Source organism: Pempheris klunzingeri, chromosome 19 (genome assembly GCF_042242105.1).
Source record: "Pempheris klunzingeri isolate RE-2024b chromosome 19, fPemKlu1.hap1, whole genome shotgun sequence".
NCBI lineage: Eukaryota > Metazoa > Chordata > Actinopteri > Acropomatiformes > Pempheridae > Pempheris > Pempheris klunzingeri.
Genome location: NC_092030.1, coordinates 6,144,720 through 6,165,960, shown reverse-complemented (window position 1 = coordinate 6,165,960; position 21,241 = coordinate 6,144,720). Strand labels below are relative to the sequence as shown.

Here is a 21,241-nt window from a genome sequence, read left to right as displayed (position 1 = left end):
ATGAAAAAAGCTAAGATGTGCACTTGAAATTTCAAATGTTGGACAATTGATTTTTCAAAATATTTTGGGTTGCTGTTCTAGGCATTATAGCAAAGTTACAGAGTGTAGCTTTTAAAAACAACTAATGTCAGTGTCCTCGGGATATCAACAACACTTTTGCTGTTGTTTGTTATTATGATGAAGGGCAATAGCAAACACAATATATGCTGTGCTGTTTTCAGTCTCACAAACATATGACACATCCCAGGACTCTGGAAGTCAGAGCTGGGGGTCCTGAGAGAAAGTCAATCTATAGCAGCAGTAACCTTATGTACTGTAGCTGTAGCCTACTGAATTGAATCCTGTCTGACAGGATGATCTGATGTCTCTGGTTACAGTAGGAAACAGGTAAACAGTAATTTAAACTTCTTTCAGTAACTGATGCTCTTTGTAGTGCTGCAGCACCCTCAGCATCCATGGACATATGTGATATATATTGTCACCATACCAGATAAAAACTGGGTAAACACGGATCTTTTCATTTTCAAGTAGTGAAATATCCATCCTTAGAGTACACAGCTTTGTTTGGTTTGCTTACATTTGTGTGTTTGGGTGACATAGCAACAGAAGGAGAGTAAGGTTGGACGTCTGCTCCCCTGAGCCCTTCATCTCATGCCTGTTAGTGATGCGCCTGTCAACCAGCCAATTACACAGACACCTATTAAGAGGGCCCACACAGACGCACACATTCAGCATAGCATCTTGATGCGGAGTGTTGTTAGCAACTAAAAAGGCTTCTTAATAAGAAGAGTCAAAAGAAAAGATGAGGGGCTAGAAAAGGCTTTAATATCCAGTGATGACATGTGCTTCTCTTGCTTTTTCTGTTTCTTATTCCCCCCTCTTTTCTTTTTTTATTTCATATGTCTGAACTACTTAATGCTGCTTCTTGTGGTGTGCTGTGCTGTGCATTTTAAAGAATGTGTTTTCGAAAGTGTCAAGCCTGAGTTTTCAGAGCTCAAATAGCTTCTTTTTTGCCCCAATTTCTCTGTTTTGGTGCCTGGCAGCTTAGTATTTGTAGTGAAATTTTGTCATTTGGAAATACTGGAATGAACACCTGCAGTAGAGCTTTCAGAGCTAGCAAGCACATTCACACCTGAGTCCAGGGTTCAGGTTAAAAGAAACAGAGATCTAAATAAAGCACATTTTCCTGCCTGGTGGGATGGGTTTCACTCCTTTTGTTGATTTAGAGAGACGCTTCAGTAGACACCTGGTTTTACCTGCAGGGCTAAATGTCAGGCGCCATCTCGGCAGAATGAAGAGGAGGTTGAGGAAGAATAAGAGAATTAGAGAGAGTACAGCCATAGACAGTCAAAGACACAGTTTGCATTGTGTGTGCACAAACTCACTCATGTAGCCAGGAAATAGGTGAGACACAAATATTAGATATCAGGTCGTGGTATGTAAAATCCCTCGCTGAGCTGGCCATTAAAATAAGTCAGGGACAAACCTTTTGAATACGTTATATTTGCAAAGAAATAATTTCTTCATATGACCCTTCCTGTTGACATCCGCAGCACAGACATTGGTGTTTCTGACAAGCTCATTCAAATATGTGCACTGTAAAGAAAGTTTGTTAGGAAAATACCCTGGAATGAATATTCAGTAGCTATGAATCTAAGCATCTAAGACTGAAACAAATCCTAACTTGCTGCTGTAGGTATAATCTCTATAAACACACATCTGCATATGAATGCAGAATCTGTAGGCAGGAAACTGTTTAAAACAGTAAAGTGGTGTTAATTTTGTGTTACTCGTGCCTTATTGTCACTGTTTCTATATTTGTACTGGCATTTGGCAGCTCTGTTACCATTTGGAAAACAAGCCTCCTGCTGTCCCCAGAGACCAGGGATCAACTCTCAGCAGGGGAGCTGCACTCTTTTCAGAACAGACGCATCTTCTCCTAAAAAGGACATCATCATTTGGATAACAAGTTGTTCCACAGTGTCTGATCATCTTAAACTCTACATCTTGTGTACAGAAAGATTCCTGCATGTTCATGCTTGTTAAAAGCTTTCTGTTACAACTTCCTCAACGACAGCCAATGCTGCAGCACCAAAGCCTGGTTGAGCCTGCACCCTCACCGGACAATGAAAGCAGTTTTGCCTTTTACTTTCCTAAAGTAGATTAGCCCTCTACTGAGACTTTTTGGTACAGCAGTAGAGGACATTCAGAATAAGGCACAGAACTGAGGCTAATGGGTGTCTGGACTTCATTTATACCAAAATTAGTACCAAGAGTTATTATTGATAATCAATTAATCGTTCAAGCAACTTTTCAAATATGTTGATTTAGTTCTTTTCTCTTTAGAACATTTTTAAAGAAATATGTTTGGGTTTTGGCCATCAACAGCAACTTTAAAATGTCACCTGAGGCTTCTGGGAAGCTATGTTGAACATTGTGTTTCCTCGTGTGTGTGGAGTCTATACACCTGGTTGACTTTCCACTTATACAAATACCCTTTCCATGTTGTTATTTTGTTTTGAAGTATAACCACACGTTATTTTCTAACTGAGCTTGATGAGACAGGCTGTGTTAGATCCTGTGGATTCTGCTGTCATGTGCTACTATGTGTATGAGAAAGTAAGCTGCTGTTAAACTGTCTTTAAAAAGGGAATCAAACGGTTACACAACACCTTGTGCTTGCTTGTGAAGCAGCGGATGATGTAGGAGGTGGTGACAGATGTTTGTGGAGGGAAGGATTACACTTAGCTTAGCTTGATTATTGTGTGTTAAAGTGATCTTATGTGGAATTTGATTGATGTTCTGATAATAGATCTACAAATGCTAAAATACTGGAAAGAATGGAAAGGCAGCAGAAATCTGGTGCTCAGACCTGATAAGGCAGAGAGGTTTTTCTTTTTAAATCTTGTTGTGCGTTCCTGTAATTTTTCAGTATGACGTATGAAACAGAAGAAAGGGAATCTAAAACTGGACCTTAATTTGTATTTAGTTTGTTTGAAGTTAACTGAACAGTTTATCATCTTAGAGTTTAGAAACACACAGACAAAGGGAAGTAAAGAGGATGCTTTTGTCTGTGTGTTTCTCTGTTTGCAAGGGTGAAAGTAACAGATGAACTAATAGATAAACTAGTTAGGTCTGGTGCCTTGTGACTGCAAATATCTTTGCTAATGTTTTCGCAAAGGATGAGCCAGCAACACTGCTGATGTAATCATACTGTAGTGTTATTTACAGTGAAGTCACTATTTTTGCCGCTGTTGTTTTACGGTGTAAAGTCTTATTAATCAATAAGTGCGATCCATGGTGTGCGGTCTCCATGGCACCGAGGTGATGTTAGTATTGTTGCTGTTTGGCAGGTTACTGTGTGGATTACTTCCATCAGGCTGGGTGTGGTGATCCTGCTGTGGGTGTTTGATAATCTCCTGACAGAGATATGACAGGAATATTTTAGTAATAATTAACAGGCTTTACAATGATGAACTGTGTTTTTTCATGATTCAGTGGGTCATTTCTGTACAGTGTTAATGAACAATACTGATTATGATATTCAGTGAGTGCCCAGAAACAGTGCAATATATCTGCTTTCTTTAAGGAATAAATCTTTATTTTCATATGAAGAGATTGCTGAGTGATGCCATGACAGTATTTGTCGTTATCATCAGAATCAAGCAGAACCAAGACTTTGAAACCAGAGAATCAATACAAGTGATCTGTTCAGCTTTGGTATGAAACACTTTTTTCCTATTCAAAGTTTTTCTTGTTTTTTGGGGTTTCTTTTAAATCATAAAAAGAGCCATGCAGCTGCCCTTTATGTCATAACTCACGGGGATTTTGCATCATAAATAGTGTCACAAACATCCTCCGGGCACAGACTCGTACAAGCTAAAGACGTCTCTGACTGTCGGTGCTCAGCAGGAGAAGATGCTTCCTCACCACGGTCCCTGAAGGTGGTGCTTACGCTCCAGCGCCTTACCCTGCAGCAGACTATCTTCACCGTCTCTGTCTATACGCTGGTTTTTCATCTGGCTAGTATGACTATGATGGATGGCTTATATCGCTCCCAGGCTTCTATAATCATCACACCACCAAGATGTCACTGCCGTGTCCTTCAGTATTAGAGAAAATGAAAGCATTGCTGTGTAAATGTTATCATATCGCTTTGCTCTCCTGCTGCCTCTGTTGGCGGGAAGTCTCGTAAAAACCTTTGTTGTTGAATTTTGACAAGTGCGTAGCATTTATGTAACTCTGCAGCAAGAACAGTATGTGTAAACGCTTTTGAGTATAGTGTAAGTTTGGATGACTGAAGGAGAGACTTATCTAGTCACTAAAATCCCCTCTATTGTACTTCTGCTCACTGACTGCAGTCTGAAAGAGAAAGGTCAGCCCTGCCCAGTGCCCTTCTGTTGACATCTGCCTGGTCCAGTTTAATTCAATTAAAGCTGAGGGAAAAAGGTCATGCCTACTTTGATGTCAACATATGATGGTAACCAGACAAACTGGGCAGCATTCAAATTCTGCCTCCTATAGTTGTAGGTTCATCCAGTGTTTGGTAAACAAATGATTATGGAGATGAAAGTTAGAATAAATGCATTCAGCCTCGCTTTTTAAATTTAAGTGCAAACACACAAAAACCTACACGTATAAACTGTGTACACACATAGACCATGTCTGACTGAATAAAGAGAGTGCCAAGCACGTAGATGGATTAAGGCCAAGTATTTTCAATTTGCACAGAGGTGATTTTCCATCCTCTCTGATGATAGAGCAATCCTGCTGAAAGGGCACAATACAAATCAGGAAAAAAAAAAGGAGTTGGCGAGCAACAAGGTTGTGTGTGTGTTTCTCTCTAACCAGAATACATTGCTTAAACGATCTTGTATTAGCCAGTTAGAGAATGAAGAAGCTTTATTGCAACATAAGGAATTTTAACAATGTCTTAGTTGCTGACAGCACACAAGTTCAGTCCTTGTGCGACCTGTATGCTCCAAATGCTCCAGTGATTGTCAGAATAACAGCCAGGATACTGAAATGAAATGGAAACCTTGTGTCAAGATAACAGTAACAAAAAACTCATACTCAGGAGACATAATGCTTGGACCTCTCAGGATTTCGTTTCATTTTTTTTTTTCTATTAAATTCTTTCCTGTGGTCATACTATGCAAACAGTAAATTCAGTGTTTCCATTTCTTCACTGACAATAATATAGTATACGTTCCCCAAAAATTCTACCAAGCCATTATTTAGAAAGCCTTGATGACATTAAAGGTTTGATACTACTTTGTGATTGAAAACAAAAGTTGAACTCTTCCGGCTTATAAAAAGGTGTCAGAGAATTAAGGATCATCTTTGATCATATTTGATGCCGACCAGCCTTTGATGTTAAAGAGAGTTGCTCCCTTTTCTTTTACTCAGTCAAAACGCATCATCAAACACAGCCATCATGTAAAGCCACTGAAAGGATCAGGAGAAAATGAAGTTTGATTCACTTTACTTCCAGTTCATAGACAGAGATAAAAGGTTATAAAATAGAATCTAAAATAGCAGCCTGGGCTGGCCTGTTGGCTCTGCCATAATGGGTATGAAATGTACCTGGATCTGTTTGTCGCTGTGGTACATTTCATCTTACCAATCTTTTCTGCGTCCTCACTTTGAGTGGTTAGTAAAACAGAAATTCCATAAAAGTAATCTTGATGACACTGAGTCTCTTAGACAGGACTGATGCATCCCCATACTCTTTTCAGAGTCACATTTCTGAGCTCCCACTGAAGGTACTTTGTAATCCAATCTAAAAAAATTACTGGCATAAAATGATATTTAACTTGGAAATGCAAATCTCATTTTCTCACCATTCTGTACCATGATTGACTGTATGTGCTATTTTATCCTCCAATTGTCTGGAAAGTAATCTGGTAATCTAAAAATAATTTAGGTCACCATCTCATCATATTCAGCTCGGTAGCTCCTTGTTTTGTGACTACAAGCCTGACTCTTCAAATATAGGGGGTTAAAGGTGCTGTACAATGAGTAGCAAACCTATGTGGTGTGCAACTGACTTTCAAGTTTTCTCTTCTCTTGTAGCACAGAAGAGATTAAGTTAATCAAAGCCACACTTGCCTTTTTGTGTTTTATTACACATACATTAATGTTTGTATCATTCTGTTGAGCTCCATTTCTATCCCATAGTGTTTTAACTGTAATTTCTGACTGATGCATACAACCACATTGATCACAGTGTTGGTTGAACACGCGGCAGGGGGATTAATTTGGATTTAAAATTTGTTTTAAAATACAGTGATACCTGGAGCAGTGACCTTTGCAGATTCAGCATCTCTTTGCTGTACTATTTGCTGTGATAGCAGAATAATGATAAAGCATGGTGTGACAGAATGACAGCAATGCTCTACAATGGTGTAGCTGTGTGTACAGGAATACCTACATAAGTTGTTTTTACAGTAAATGAGTACAAGAGGAAAGAAAAAGAAAATGTGTCAACAGCATTATACTTAAAAGGAAAACATCTTGTAACAGGATTTGTAAGAAATGACATGTCATTTAGCTGCTGATAAGGACAACTTAGGCTAATGTAATGTTGGCAAAGTAGAGGAGGAAAAGAGATTCATTGTCCCTTGAGGGGAAATTTTCCTAACTTGCTGCTGCTGCTGTTGAAGGAAACATAAAAACAGGATTTAACAGACATAAACAGAAATATTAAAATCCAGGAGAACAAACAGTATCATGAGTGTAAAACATACAGACAGTGCAAACATTCACATTTTAAGTATTACCCAGGGCGTTTTAGGCTGAGGGTTAAAATAAGTACAGCTTAAAAAAAAAAACCTTCATAGAGAAACAAACAAAACCAGGATTGCACCCATGGGCCCTGTTCATTAGTTATTTGTCATTTGTTGCATGTTTAAGTATCCCAATAGAAAAACTAATACATTTGGTGGTGGTTTCTGATGTGAGAAATCCAAATAATGTATGTGCAAGCTTTAATTTCATAGTGTATATTCATTATATTCCTTGAAAACCTGTCCGACATTACACACACATTTTTCTTAAAATAGGTCTTTCATTGTAAAGTGATAATGTAACATATATGTATCTACGATCCCGTGTACATACTGTATAGAAGAAGAGACATGCATAGAACAGGTCATATACAAATACAATTGTGTTTTATGTACTTATATGTACTTATTTACTCATGTACTTATCGGCCGTATTTTGAATGTTACATAATAATCACATAGGAATAATGAAAATAAAGTCATAAAATCCATGCTATATAATCAGTTATAGCTGAATATATACATGGAAGTAACCTGGTGGCCTGGTAAAGAAAAAAGAATAATACAAATAATTTAATCCTTGTTAAAGGAAACAACAAACACTACTGAGCACCAAACCCCAAGTGTGTGTGCACTGTCCTGCTCCAGGGACAGGCATTAGCAACTAGCTGACATTAGCTAAATAATTCAAAACGATGCAACAGGCATTTGCTTTCATTGTCCTTGTGCTTGTATCTGTCCTTGTAAGATAAACAATTCACAAACTGATATTCACACCGAACATAGTGATCCCCACAGCACATACATTAAATATCAATGCCCTATGCTTCAGTAGTATGCAGGTATACATACACTCTGCCTCCATGTTTCTGTTGCTTGAAGTGGAAATGGGATCCACATTAGACTATTTCTGGCTGCACAGCTGGAAAGCACTTTAAAGGAAATGCAAGCCACTTATTTCTACTTATTATAGATACATGAGTGTGTGCTCACACACAAAAAACCCTACAGTGCTGGAAGAAAAGAAAAGGCAGTATGTTGTTTCCTGCTTTAATAAACAAGATTTGAATATGAATTCACCAACTGTGGACCACACAGACAACAGAACAAAATGTGATTGCTTCCCAGAGACCCATTGATCAAAGTCTGGCCTGTTGACAGGCACCTGGGCCTCCTCATTTTCCAAACCACCAGGGACCATTGAGGAGTAAATAACAACTGCTGTTCTTCACATAAAAACTATGCCAGTTAGCCCATGCACTTCTTTTTCTCGTTTTGTCCTTCTCTCTCTCTTCTCCCTTTCAAACATTGTGTTCTTAGATATACTGTATGTGCATATAGAACTAACCTACGCTGACAAATGTGTTTCGGAGGAACTGTAATCACTGTCTGGATTATGATCAGTGGAGAGGGGGAGAGGACATAAAGACAGTTAGGAACTGATGGTATAATCGACCTATAATGGCACTGTTAAGCATCAGATGCAGGTGAGGACAGTGAATATTTTATAGATACATTTGATATAGTTTTATTGTTGTATTGATAAAGATACATGAACTGGGAATTTTCTGTAAAACCGTTTGTTCCTTTACATTGTCACTCACACTCAACACACACCTGCTGTACTGTGAATACATACTCACATTTGGAGTCTGGCTAAGGAAGCAAGCAGGAATATGGCTCATCTGTTCCGTGATGTTGCTCCTGCTGAGCTCTCTCCACATCATCAATGGCCCTACTGAGCCAAACACAAGTAATTGTATCGCATCTGTTGGCACAGACGACAAAATCTCAGCAACTGCCCTGTCATACAAATGGGACAGAGGCAAATAGAAACAGCTCTGTGGGCTCTGAAAGGTGCGTTTTATACATGCAAACTACATGTTTTCTGTGGAATTTAAGTTGGTAACTGAGCACACACATCTCACATGGCAATGTCCAGTAACACAGATGAACCAAATGCTCACTCGATTGGCCATTCTTGGTGTTTTTGGAGAGTGCCCCGTGGTAACACATACCTTTTTATTTTCATTTTGGAGGGAACATAAAGCATATTTTTGGTACAGAAAGACAGCCATACTCATGACACAATGCTTGACAAATCAAACATGGACAAAAGATGGCTCTGCACCCATAGAGGCAGGTTCAGTGCAAGTATGATAAACAGTTTTAAATCACCACACACTATCAAGGCAAATGTCTCACAGAAGGTAAACTCAGAGCATAACATTAAATTAAATACACCCACAGTTATAAATTGATAAGCGTTCAACACTCAAAAACTCTGCCTCATCAGGACTCTGTGGTGTAATTAGATTTTATTGACAGTTGCATTTCAGTGATAATATAACCAAAAAGCCCTACAGCCTCCTCATCTGAGTCTGATTTTGATATTGTTGAATTCAGAAGGGTTTGTGGGTATACCTGACACCCCCTGTTTACCAAAGACCCATCCATTTCAAACCAGTCAGAAGAGCACGTAAAAAACACAGATATCTCAGAATAACTGCAACTTTGACAGAATATTGTACATTCATGTGAAACTCCATCACTTATAGTGAGGAACCGATTAGGACGATTGATTATCAAGGTCGAAATTAACCTCAACAGATCATTACAGAATATTCATATTTCGCACTGAATGAGATTAAACTGCCTTGTTATGATTGATCCACATTTGTGGTAGAAGTCTCTATCACGACTCAGTGTTGTGACTCACTCTTACAGAGAGAAATCTTGAAATATTCTCAGTACAATAGTTTGTCAGATTGAGCAGCGAGTGTGACTGAACTGCTTTCAAGCTTACTTGTGCAGACTTGCATGAATGCCACTACACAGCAAAAAAGACTTGGTAGTGAACAGATGATGTAAGTTTACTGCAGAGTAATTTGAATGGTACAGTAAACATGTAAAAGACACTTTGGTTCAGTAAATCAGAGCCTTGGGCACTGCCAGAAAGCAGCTTACAGATCTTGTGTAATGTAATCAATGTACGATAGAAAACAATAATAACATCGTTTAACATAAACATTAGTTTTATTATCCCTAAGTAATGTGTCACACTGGTGCTGTGTCCTTGGTGCTCTGCTGTGTGTGTGTTGCTGTTGATACACCGAAATGGTAAATGGTCTGTATTTGTATAGAGCCTTTCTAGTCATTTCAACCACTCAAAGCAATTTTACGTCACATCCTCATTCATCATTCATACAGGAGGAATCTAAGTTGGAGGAGACTATTCTTTCACACATATTCGCACACTGAAGCTGCTTCAGGAGCAAGTTGGGATTCAGTGTCTTTGACACGCTGACCCATATGAGCTGGAGATCGAACCACCGACCTTCTGATTGAGGGACGACCCACTCTACCTCTACCCCAGAAATGTTCTCTTAGCTGCCACAGAAATTAGAATTATGTTATGACCCTTTTTGCTAAAGCTTTATATAATGCAAGAAATGAATTGCTTGAAATGTTTAACAGGATTACGACTCAAAGTAGGTGATCAGCATACTTGTCCATGATCTCATTAGGTGAGCTTTGAACTGCTAAAACTCTCATTAAGGATTTAGTTGATGGTCTTGTAAGGTTTCAGTCATGCTTTGATAATGAGCCAAAAAAACAGACTTTATCACAGTCATGAACTGTTTGGAACAAGTTGAGAGTTGAACCTGAGAAGTCAGAACTGGAGACCTCCTCACTCAATGCTCTATTTTAATGTCAACCTGTGTCCTCTGTAATCCTTTGTGGTGAGGAAATGTATTTCTCTAAGGCTTTGTGCTCTTTTCAGGAAGCTTTTGAGAGAGCAGTTTGACAAATCTCCATGAACAATGCAAAGAGGAAAGGTCTACAGGCTATAGAGAGGCAAGAGCCTTATGTAGTCTAGAGTATTGTTTGCATACTATTATGTCTTAAAATCAGATGGGGATGTTTATTTGCTGATCTTCCTGTGAGAAATTCAAGATCAGCTGATCCAAGCTGATCAACTGGATTTATTCATCAACAATTTTCAATCTTAAAGATGAAAAAATGTAGCTTCATACATGTAGAGTCTTGCTTTAAAACCTAAATTGCAGGCACTCGAGTGGATGGTTAAAAACCCTTTAACAAACAAGAACCAATACATTTTAACTAGACTAAGAGTCTACATAACAATTCATCCATTAGCTGTCAAGATATTTAAACACAAACGTCAACCTCATGGTGCACTTTTCCTTTAGCGCAAAAGTCAGTAAGATTTATTCTCTGAGACCATATATTTCTCTACAAAATTCAGTGACAGTCCACCCACTAGTTGGACAATAGTTACATATTTCAGACTGACCATCCCTACAGCCATTCCTCAGGGTGTCTATACACACAGTGAATCCACCAACCAGTCACAGCAGTGGCAGCCTAATTGCATACACTGTATAAAGGTGAACCCACATTTATGATCGCGAGGAGCAGCTCTGGCGAAGAGAACATCATTAAATATTTGAATCTCCAGGGGCAAACATTTCACCCAACATAGAAATATTCAGTGACTCATAATGTGCCTTGAATAAGACTACTGACTAATGAGTGCATATCTTGGAAAATAAGTCATTCAGCATTAAAGGTTAATTGACCAAGCAGAGCATAACAGACATAACAGGTAATGCAAACACTTTGATAATCTGTTAATTAACACCTGTGAGTATCTGTTCATAAACCTTTAAAAGAAGCTTTACAGACTCTTGCTCATATAATAGATAGATAGAAAGAAAGAAAAGCAGCAGAAAGAGTCTTGCTGTTCTCACACACATGGTCTGACTGTCTTCACAGCGATCTGAGCTCTGGGCCTCTACAATGCAGTTTAACACATAGGTGTGCTGTGCAGAGATTATTCGATGCAGTCTGGATGTGTGTTGAGTCATTAGCATGCTCAGGCAGGATCAGCCAGTCAGGCTTATATACTCAGATTTCACTCTTCTTGTCTCGCTGCACTGTGCTTCGCTGCTGTCAGGGTTGCATCATTAAGATGTTCATCCTGCTCCAATCAAGTTGTTTTGAAAGACCAGCAGCAGTGTAAAGTTTTCCAACTACATTTATCAACATATATAATATATAAATGTAGTGTGGGTGTCTAGACATACAATACACAAAGGGTGGGACGGATTACAATACAACAGTTAAACTAATAGCCCATTATTTTCTGCCTTACAGTCCAACATAATTCTTATTAAGATAGAGTTTATACGAGAAGCCAAGAATTTGGTGGGGTGAACCAACTGAACACCTCAGTCTGCTGTTACATTCATGATTAAGATGCCTCTCCCCTAATTTTAATCTACAGAATGTTTTAAAAAAATGTAAAAACATTTATCGATTGTAATCATTATTTCTGCAAAATGTATTTAGACTAAAGCATCTTTGAATCATGCATCATTGATTAGGAAATATCTTTTTTTAGTTAATCATGTGAAAAACAGGTGTAAAACTGGTATGAATAATCATTTACATAATCAGATATCATCTGTTTTATTTCTATTATGAGTGAAAATACCATTTTATGCACATTGTAATAACTTGTCTGTATGATGTAGGCATTTCACACATCGTATAGAAATTAAAACTCACTGAATTCAATTTGTGTCAGACTGAGGCGGTCCACAAAAGTGTAGTATTTAAGGATTATTACAGCCCTGGCTCTACTTAGTATAAAGACTTAACCTTTAAAAAGTTTAAAGCTGATACACATGGCTGGGCTCTATTCTTTCAGTCCTACATGTCATGAATGATAAGTAATTCATAAAAGTTGTAAGAATAAGCTGTTATTGAAAGCTGTGACTTCAGAGGACAATACTTATTTGCTTTCTGGAGTGTGTTTGTCAATTTGAAATATGTGATGACCTTTTTAATAAAGCATCATAGTCTGAGTCAGTACGACAGAAAACAATCAATGCTGGATCTCTTTCTCATTACTACACTCTGCTGTGTGAGGATTAGCTGAACCTCCCTAACTTGTGAAGTCTGCTTTGCTTGTGATGTAACACAAAATGCAGCATGATAAGTGTTTAGGAGTTTCAGAGGAGCTGTTACGGAAGTGCAGAGGGGAATCCCTGCAGTGGAGCCTGGGAGTCAGGACAAAGGAGGAAAAATATAATTAGAGGGAGCAAAAGTTGGTGGAAGGAAGAAGGATGAGGTGGAAGAATGAGGGAAATACAAAGGAAGACAGAAGGTTTAGATGAGGAGAGAAATTAAACAGGAAGAACAAATAGCACAAAGAGAAAATCATTCAAAATGCTGCAAAAATAATAAAGGAAAACAACAGATGTTACAAAGAAAGATAAAGATGCAAGTACTACTACTACGATGCAAGAAAGTGTCCGAGGTTTATTCATTTCCAGTGATGGTCTCAAATTGAAGGTAGACGTCTGGACTTTAGCACTCTCCATGTGTCTCCATGTCTCTTTTCAATCTGTAACAAGTTGCAGTTCATCAACAAAATCCAGTCCATTACAAGTTCTGCCCATTTAAGAAGGTAAAGGTATAAGCACTGGGACAGAGTTACAGAGTAACTCTAGATAGATGATGATAACAGTTACAAGAGTGATTTTAACAACTGGCAAAAGAAAAGCAAGAGGTTTCGTTTCTACCTGCTAACTGTTGGAGACCCCTTCCAATCAATGTGTACATCAATGTGTGCACAGTGCATGTTTTCATTGAGCTGAGTCTCTGACAGATCTGTGACCACCACCTGCTGCAGCGGCAGAATCAGAAGCTTGCGGTGTAGCCGCTGTGTGCACTGAAGGAACGGCAGCAGCTTTCAGTCTTAGAGGATCTTGGCTTCCAAATCCCATCCTAATTTCCATCATATCACTGCGAAGATAATCCTCCGGTCTATAATGCGCGCCACAAATAAACACGTTTTTCCTAACAGATGAAGCAGTGAAGCGCCTCGCTTCACCTGCACAAGAGGCACCCGGCCAACAAAGCTAGCAGCTTTCCTTTTCCTGCTTTCCCTGCTTTCCCTGCTCCTTGTTCTGATGGGTTAGAATTTGTGCAACCTGCATGGTGAAATGCAAATAAAACCGACTGAATAAACACCAACTCAGTGTAACATGACTGCTCGGACTCACTACCACCTATTACCACCTTGTGTTTGTTTAAAAAAAGAGCGTTTTTAGGAGCTTTGCGGAAAACGGGCACTTTCTCCTTCTGCCCTTCTGCCTTCTGTCTTAAAACATATTAAATCCTGCATTACCCTTTAAAATTGTCGTAAGTATAAAATGTCCAAATAAAATTGCCCTTTAAGTTGCACTTTGATAAACTACAAATAGAGGCATGTATATTGTGAGCATGTAATTAGACTGTACCGGAAAAAATGTCTAAATTATCACAATTATCTCTTTCTGTAACCTACGTAGTTCCACAAACATTATTCCTGTAAGGTTTCTGTAAAATGAATAAAAACATCTTCTGAGGGAAAAGGAAAATAAGATTCCAGAGATTAAAAATAACTTAATTAGAAGATTTTCTTTACTGTAGTCTAAAAGAAAGGTTATTGTAAAAATCATTTAAAAAAAAAAAAAAGCAAAATCACTCAAAATAAATATTAGTCTAAGTTTGAGCTGCAGTCTCCCAGATCCAGACAGATTCTGGACACACACACACACACACACAAAGAGCTGAGAAAGACAGCTGGATAAAGGGAAGCATTTAAGTAAAAGAAGTGCCAAAGGACCAGATAACATAGCTTTACTGTTTTTAGTGTAGCTTTAGAGATCAGTGGTCTGGAGCTGCCACTTTATCCCTCTATCTCCCATCTGTGTGTCCACCACCATTCAGCCCTGAACTGTCTGACCCATACTGTTCATCACAGAGCTCTGATAACGTCAGAAGAATCTTTGACATTAGTCCCAATCAAACAGCTCGAGTAGAGCAATTCAGAGGGAATCTAATTGCGTGTCCGCTTGCTGCTTCAGCGTTATATCACTGCTCTGCAGCAGTGATGGAAAACATACTTGAATTTATGCAATACAGTACTGATGTGGATACATAATCAAAACTTTATTGACCTCATATATCCATCTGAGTGTTGGAATTTGCTAAAACAGAAAATCTTATTATTCTCTTGAGGTAGCCACTCTCCATACTCCACTGTTTAAAAATAGATGGAAATAATCTTCATCTTATTGCATCACCCATGTGTTGGATTTTGCTTTCTTTCACATCATGTTTTAATGTTTAAAAATAGAAAATGGCTAAAATGGCTGATTCCAATTATCAGCAACCTTTTATACCTATTCTGTTAAGTGTTATGAGAGAGCAACGTGATGGAAGTTCTGGATTTCCACCGTAAAAGAGTAAATAAAGATTAAAATTGTTTGAACATGCTATGTTTAAGGTGTTCGGATGACTGTTACAAAATTAGATTTCCAATGAATAAGCAACAAGTGTTTGTGAAGTCTACTTCCTATAGTTGATCAAAGCTAACCGTTCTTAAGAAGATCAACCGACTGGGCTGCAATGTTCCTGTGATCACAAAGTCATCAGGTAGAAGCAGAAAGAAAGAAAGCTGAGGAAGGAGCCAGAACAGGAGCCATTAGTGTGAGCAGAAAAGGGGATATAATTCATAACTTACCACTTGCCGAGTGATGCACTTTCATTTGCATTTAAATCTGCCTACAAAAGGAGAGAATTTTCTTCTTTTAAGGATTATTTCCAAGGCAGCACAGTGGAGAAAGAAAATGACTGTAAGCGGTTCTGTAGTTTCTTGGCTTAATCTTTTTACTGCCTGTTTGTTAGTCACCCTGTCACTTATATTGCCGAGTTTACAAGTTTATTAGTGTTACTATTGCGGATTAAGTTGCGGTGCCTGTAGATTCATCTTTTAGTTGGTTAGTGTATTATACGCTCTAGTGCTACTCCTTTACTGCAGTGGCGTATAGTCCGCACACATTCAGGTTCAGTGACTTTACAAAGCAGACAGCTGAATTGATCTCACTCAGTAATTGCCCCCTCTGATGAATGAAAGTAGCCTTTGTGAGTGCCTCAAAGTCAGCCTCAAAACATTAGACTTAGATTACATAAGACTTAAGATTTGAGGGGCAAAAAATTACCACTTTTGACCGGCATTGACATGAGTCATTTAGTACATTTAAATCAACAAACTTGCAATCTATGCATCCTGTGTAATTACAAGAAATTCAAACTAATTTGTAAAGGAGGAATTATTTTCTGTGCTGTCAGTTAGATGAAGCATTTTTATTTCATGGAGATACATGAAAAGGAGTTCATGAAGTGCCATCAAGGCATCTATTAAAATTGCATTACAGTTTGTTTTTGTTTTTGCTTTTACATCTTCTGGTGTTTCGAGTTCTGGTGTTGTTCTATATTTTTCTTCAATATCACCAGCCCTAACCCTTCATACAGCGCTTTGATGACTATATTTCAACATGTGTCGGGTTAATCTGCTCATATTTATTGGCAAAAGCAGTACAAAAGCTTTGAAACTCCTTTCCACATAACAAATGAGATGCCACCACAGTAATGGTAGCTTGTTTAATTCTACTCACTTCCCTGAATGAATCCATAGAGTCCCTATGAAACAGCAGAAACACTTTACTACACACTTGTGCCTCCTCCTGCCAGGTCCTGGTGAATCCTCAGTCACCTATAAACCTTTTACATCCAGAATAATTCTGGATGTAAAGGGTTTATAAGTGGGAGTTTAAAAGTGTGTGAGGTATTTCACTTTGGTCAATCGAACACTCTGCTGCCTGAGTAGTGAGGTTCCCTCACTATTTGATGAATGTGTTATTATTAAGCAGCAGCATTGATTAAAGCTTTAATCATAAACATCATTGCCACTGTTTGCTGTTTAATTGCCCAGAATGCAGCGCTGCGGCAGCGTCTCTGGTGCGACACAGAGATTGATAAATAATAATAATAAAATCATTGAATGCTTGTGACTCAGGACAGGGCCCATCTACTTTCAAACAGAAGTGTAATGAGGGAGAGGAGGGAGCATGGAGGAACAGAATAATGAGAAGATAGAGAGGGAAGGAGAGACGTCAATGGTTGCTTGATGTCGGCAGGAGATGCAGCAGCACAGATAAGTGACTCAATTTAATCACATAAATCTGCGTGTGTGTGGATATCTGCTGCGTCCGCATACATTGTGTGGTTGTTAGTGTTTTGTGTGTTTTGAGTTTTTTTGAGTAAATGATCAAAGAACACCACAAATAACTACATATTGATTGATCTGTCCCGAACCATTATAATAATAGAGAAATTCTTAGGAAGATTAATACAACAAATTGGCATTCGCTAATTGGTCCCTCTGTAATTAACAGTGTGCTTTTGAATGAGACTCACAGGGTCATAAAACTTAATCAACATGTAATTACAGTCAGAATCAAAGTTCCATTCATTTGCCAAATACAACAGGTGCAAATAATCTCACTTGATTAACTGGTGCTGACACACCGCGGTGCTTTAACTAACTACAGGACTGATACAGTGGCACAGGCCAAGATATGAACTGGGCCTCAAATAGAAAAGGCATACAAGGGTATATAACACCATGGCACAAATACAGTATATGACTAGATATATTTCCATCGATGTGGTTTTATTTACATCTTTAATTTGTGCATAAATCTAGTCTAAATTCATGCCTGCACTCTGTCAGAAAGTCCAAAAAAAGACATGGCAGTGTGACAGTGAGCCAGCATGAAACGTCCCAGGATCCTGAAAACAAATCATTCATTTTATGATGTACACTTGTGTCTTATGTCATCTTGGGTGGGGCACAGCAGTGAAGTATCCTGATGTATACTGGCATTAATCAAGAACTGAAATCTCTCATGCACATAAGCATTCAGAGCAGTCATTCAGTAGCTTGTAGGGGCTCTTTTGTCAGCAGTTACAGCCTCACAGCTTCTGTCTCAACAAGCTCCTGGATTTTTCCCAGCAGGATCTTTCAAATCCAGCCTTGACTAAGTACATGTAGAGACTTATCTCGTGGCCTCTCTAGCATTGTCATGAACGCTTCAGGTCATTGTCTTGCTCTGCTATGAACACTGCATTTTATGTTCCATTCCAAGTTTTTAGGGCACTGTTTTGTGGATACATAGAAGGCGGCACTGTGGTGCGGTTGTTGGCGCTGTTGGGGCGGCTGTGGCTCAGACACTGAACCAACTTGCTTCTGAGGCACAGCTTCTCTTTGTGTGAATGTGTGTGAAAGAATAGTCTCCTCCAACTTAGATTCATGATGTGTGAATGGGTGAATGAGGATGTGATGTAAAAGCGCTTTGAGTGGTTGAAATGACTAGAAAGGCGCTAAACAAATACAGACCATTTACCATTTGCCTCACAACAAGAAGGTTCTGGCTTCCCTGGGGCCTCTCTGTGTGGAGTTTGCATGTTCTCTCTGTGCTTGCGTGGGTTTTCTCTGGGTACTTCGGCTTCCTTGCTAGATAATGGATGGCAGGAAAATAGCGAGCCATCGTTAATGTTATTAGTAGCACCTGTGCTTTTCCCGCTGTGACAAGTCAACATGTCTGCTGTGAAATACGCCTGTCAGATTCTAGAGAATCTCAATTTGGATTGTCATAGCAAAGAAAATGATTACATTATTTTTATTTTTATATATATTCAATCTATTTAACTTAAGTTGAATGAATGCTTTCTGAAGTCACATACAGGTAGTTTACAGATAACAGCTGGCAGATTTGCTGAGCATGGTTTGGAAACATCTGTCTGTTACACAAAAGCACAAAAAACAAAGCCATATGATGATATGTTGTTTTTCATGACCACTGAATTCAGAATGCCATTTCTCCTCAGACAGATACTAACAGAAAGAAGAAGAATGGTGATGTGTTTGTGTGCCTGCTTCTTCTTTTGTATGTTCATACTGTAGCCATGTGTGCTTTCAAGCTGTGTAAAATCCAGACTGATACACCAAACTGAGCTCCAAGGTTATCAAAGGCTGGAAAAACTTCATAAGAACCAGATTATTGTCTCTTGTTCTTGCCATTTTGTAATGCAAACAAGAACAATCAGCTTCTAATCTGTTTTAAAATCTGTCTTTCATCCCTAAGGCTTCAGCTCAGCCTGACAGCACAAATGAGTGTTTATGAGAAGTATTTGCTTTGGCAGCAGTGTATGTTCTGGCTGTAATGGGGCCTGTTTGCATTGATTGATTGATTGATTAATTGATTGATTGATTGATTGCATTTGTAAATACAAGTTTGGAAGGTGGAAGGTGGTTATGTGTCCTCAGCTGCCTCAGATGTGCTGCAGAAGTGCTGCTGTGCGTTAGCAGTGACAGATGTGGTGCTGGGTCACCTCAGGTTGTTGGAAAACACCCAAGAAACTGAGACCTATGAGATTCTAAATGTCTTTAATCTCTAGCTTGCATTGGCTGCTGCTCTGAGAGAACATTTAAAATGATTGTGAAGTTCGGTTGGGTGACCAGAATAAAATGGGAATAAAACAAAGAGACACAACATGACATTTGGGGACTTTTTAAAAATGCTAAACACTATATCAAGCTTAAATGCCAGACAAAGTAATTTACAAGACCAGTGACTCTGTGCTGTTTTAGAAAAGGGGAGTGATGAGCCCATCTTCTGTGACTAATTTATTACACAGTTATGGTGACAGATAAAGTTAACAGAGTCAGTGTAAGGCAGTAAGATGACCAAACTACATGACATTATTGCCTTTAGATCCAGACCATCCTGCTCTTTGTTGAGACAGATTTTATACCTCAAACATGGAGCACTTGTACAGAAAGTTATCCATGTTTATGTGCACACATACAGAACAGTATGAACACAATATGTTTGAGACATGACTGATAGCAGTGAGATAAAGACAAGTGATGCAGGCATATAGATCAAGTAGAAAAGTGCAGTCTGAGGTTGATATGGTGCTTTATTCAGCACAGATGAAGGGCCCTAAACTAGAGGTTAAAGTTACATTACATCAGCTCATTATTAGAGACAGGAGGTACGGTCCAAGGTGGTGTTTAGTATGGACATCATTATGCTCCTTCTCCCGCTGCCTCCAGGCTCACCCCTTTGATTGCAGGTGAAATTACCTGTAAAAGCCTTTTCAATTATATATTAAACAGTTCTGATCTTGAACCTGTCAGTGAGCAGCGACTGCTTTCATCTTTGTGTAATTATTTCTGTTTGCCACTCAACCTGAGAAAGTCACAACTTTTAACAAGAAACCCACGACCTAATTATCTCACTCTGATCCATTAAACATTTTACACACTTCCACCACCTCCATCTGTTACGTGTACCTCTCTCCGACCTTTGACCTATGAACCTATGCATGTGACAGTCTCTGCCTGGTCTGTCCTCGCCGCCTTGCTCAGTCCACCCCGCCACGCCTGTGTGTGCCCTCCCCTCCCCACAGGTCGGCGACCAGATCTTGGAGGTGAATGGTCGCAGCTTTCTGGGCATTCCGCACGACGAAGCCGTCAGGGTCCTAAAGTCATCGAGGCACCTGATGATGACCGTGAAAGATGTGGGCCGCCTGCCGCACGCTAGGACAGTGGTGGGTGAGACCAAATGGATCGCTAGCTCGCAGATTGCAGAGAGCTCCGCCAACAGCAGCATGGCAGGGTGAGTTTTGAAGGGGCCCAAAAAATCTGGTCCCAACCCAAACTGTTTGAAATAAGTAGATCTAGATCCAGGCTTATTAATGACAGTTTTCACTGTCTCAACAACAACAGAGAAATCAAAACAACGTGAAATTACTGTCATTTAAATTACATTTCTTTCAGTCATTGAGTATTATCAGTAAATGGCCTTCTGAAGTCTACTCACGCAAGAACACTTCAATTTATAAACAGTTACACAGAAAGCACATGAACAAAAAGACAACATAAAATGGCAGTGAATGAAAATAGATTGTTTTCAAAATGCTAAAGGAATAGCTTGATTTTGTTTTATTTATTTATTTATTTTGCTTAAGTTTGTACCCTAATTATGAGGCTGGAGCTAGAAGAGTTTTGTTATACTGTATGCCTTCATAAAGGTTCCTTCTTTTTAAACCAATGTAACAAAATTGAAACTATGCTAATTTCAGCTATGAAAACTGGCACAATAAAGAAACCTAGAACTTGAGAGCAGTGCCGCAGGAAAAAGACTTCCAAGAGATAATGAAGAGAACATTAAAAAAACATCCTCTCTGTCTTAGACCACAGTCTTTAACAGCCTAATGTGATCAGATGGCAGATGGCCCTCTCTTGTTTGCTCCTTTTTGCAGAAAAAAAGCAATATACAGCTCTGTTGGCAACCTGCCACAGCTCTTGTCAAAATGCCACACCTGAGCAAATCATCTGCAGCTTATGACCTGGAACACATGTTAACCCCAGCAACAAAATTAAAGTCTGATGTAAATGCCAGACAAATTTTCTCATCAACTCAATAATGCACAACCCACCAGCCCAACATCTCAGAACTTGT

The 21,241-nt window shown here is 39.0% G+C and overlaps 1 protein-coding gene across 1 annotated transcript in view; it reads left to right on the top strand.

Annotated features, from left to right (window-relative positions):
* The window catches only part of whrna (whirlin a), a 112,365-nt gene that overhangs the window by 58,511 nt on the left and 32,613 nt on the right, over window positions 1-21,241 (top strand). Inside the window, exon 4 of the mRNA XM_070850833.1 lies at window positions 20,112-20,395. Coding sequence (XP_070706934.1) covers window positions 20,112-20,395 — 284 coding nt within the window. The remainder of the gene's footprint in view (window positions 1-20,111; window positions 20,396-21,241) is intronic.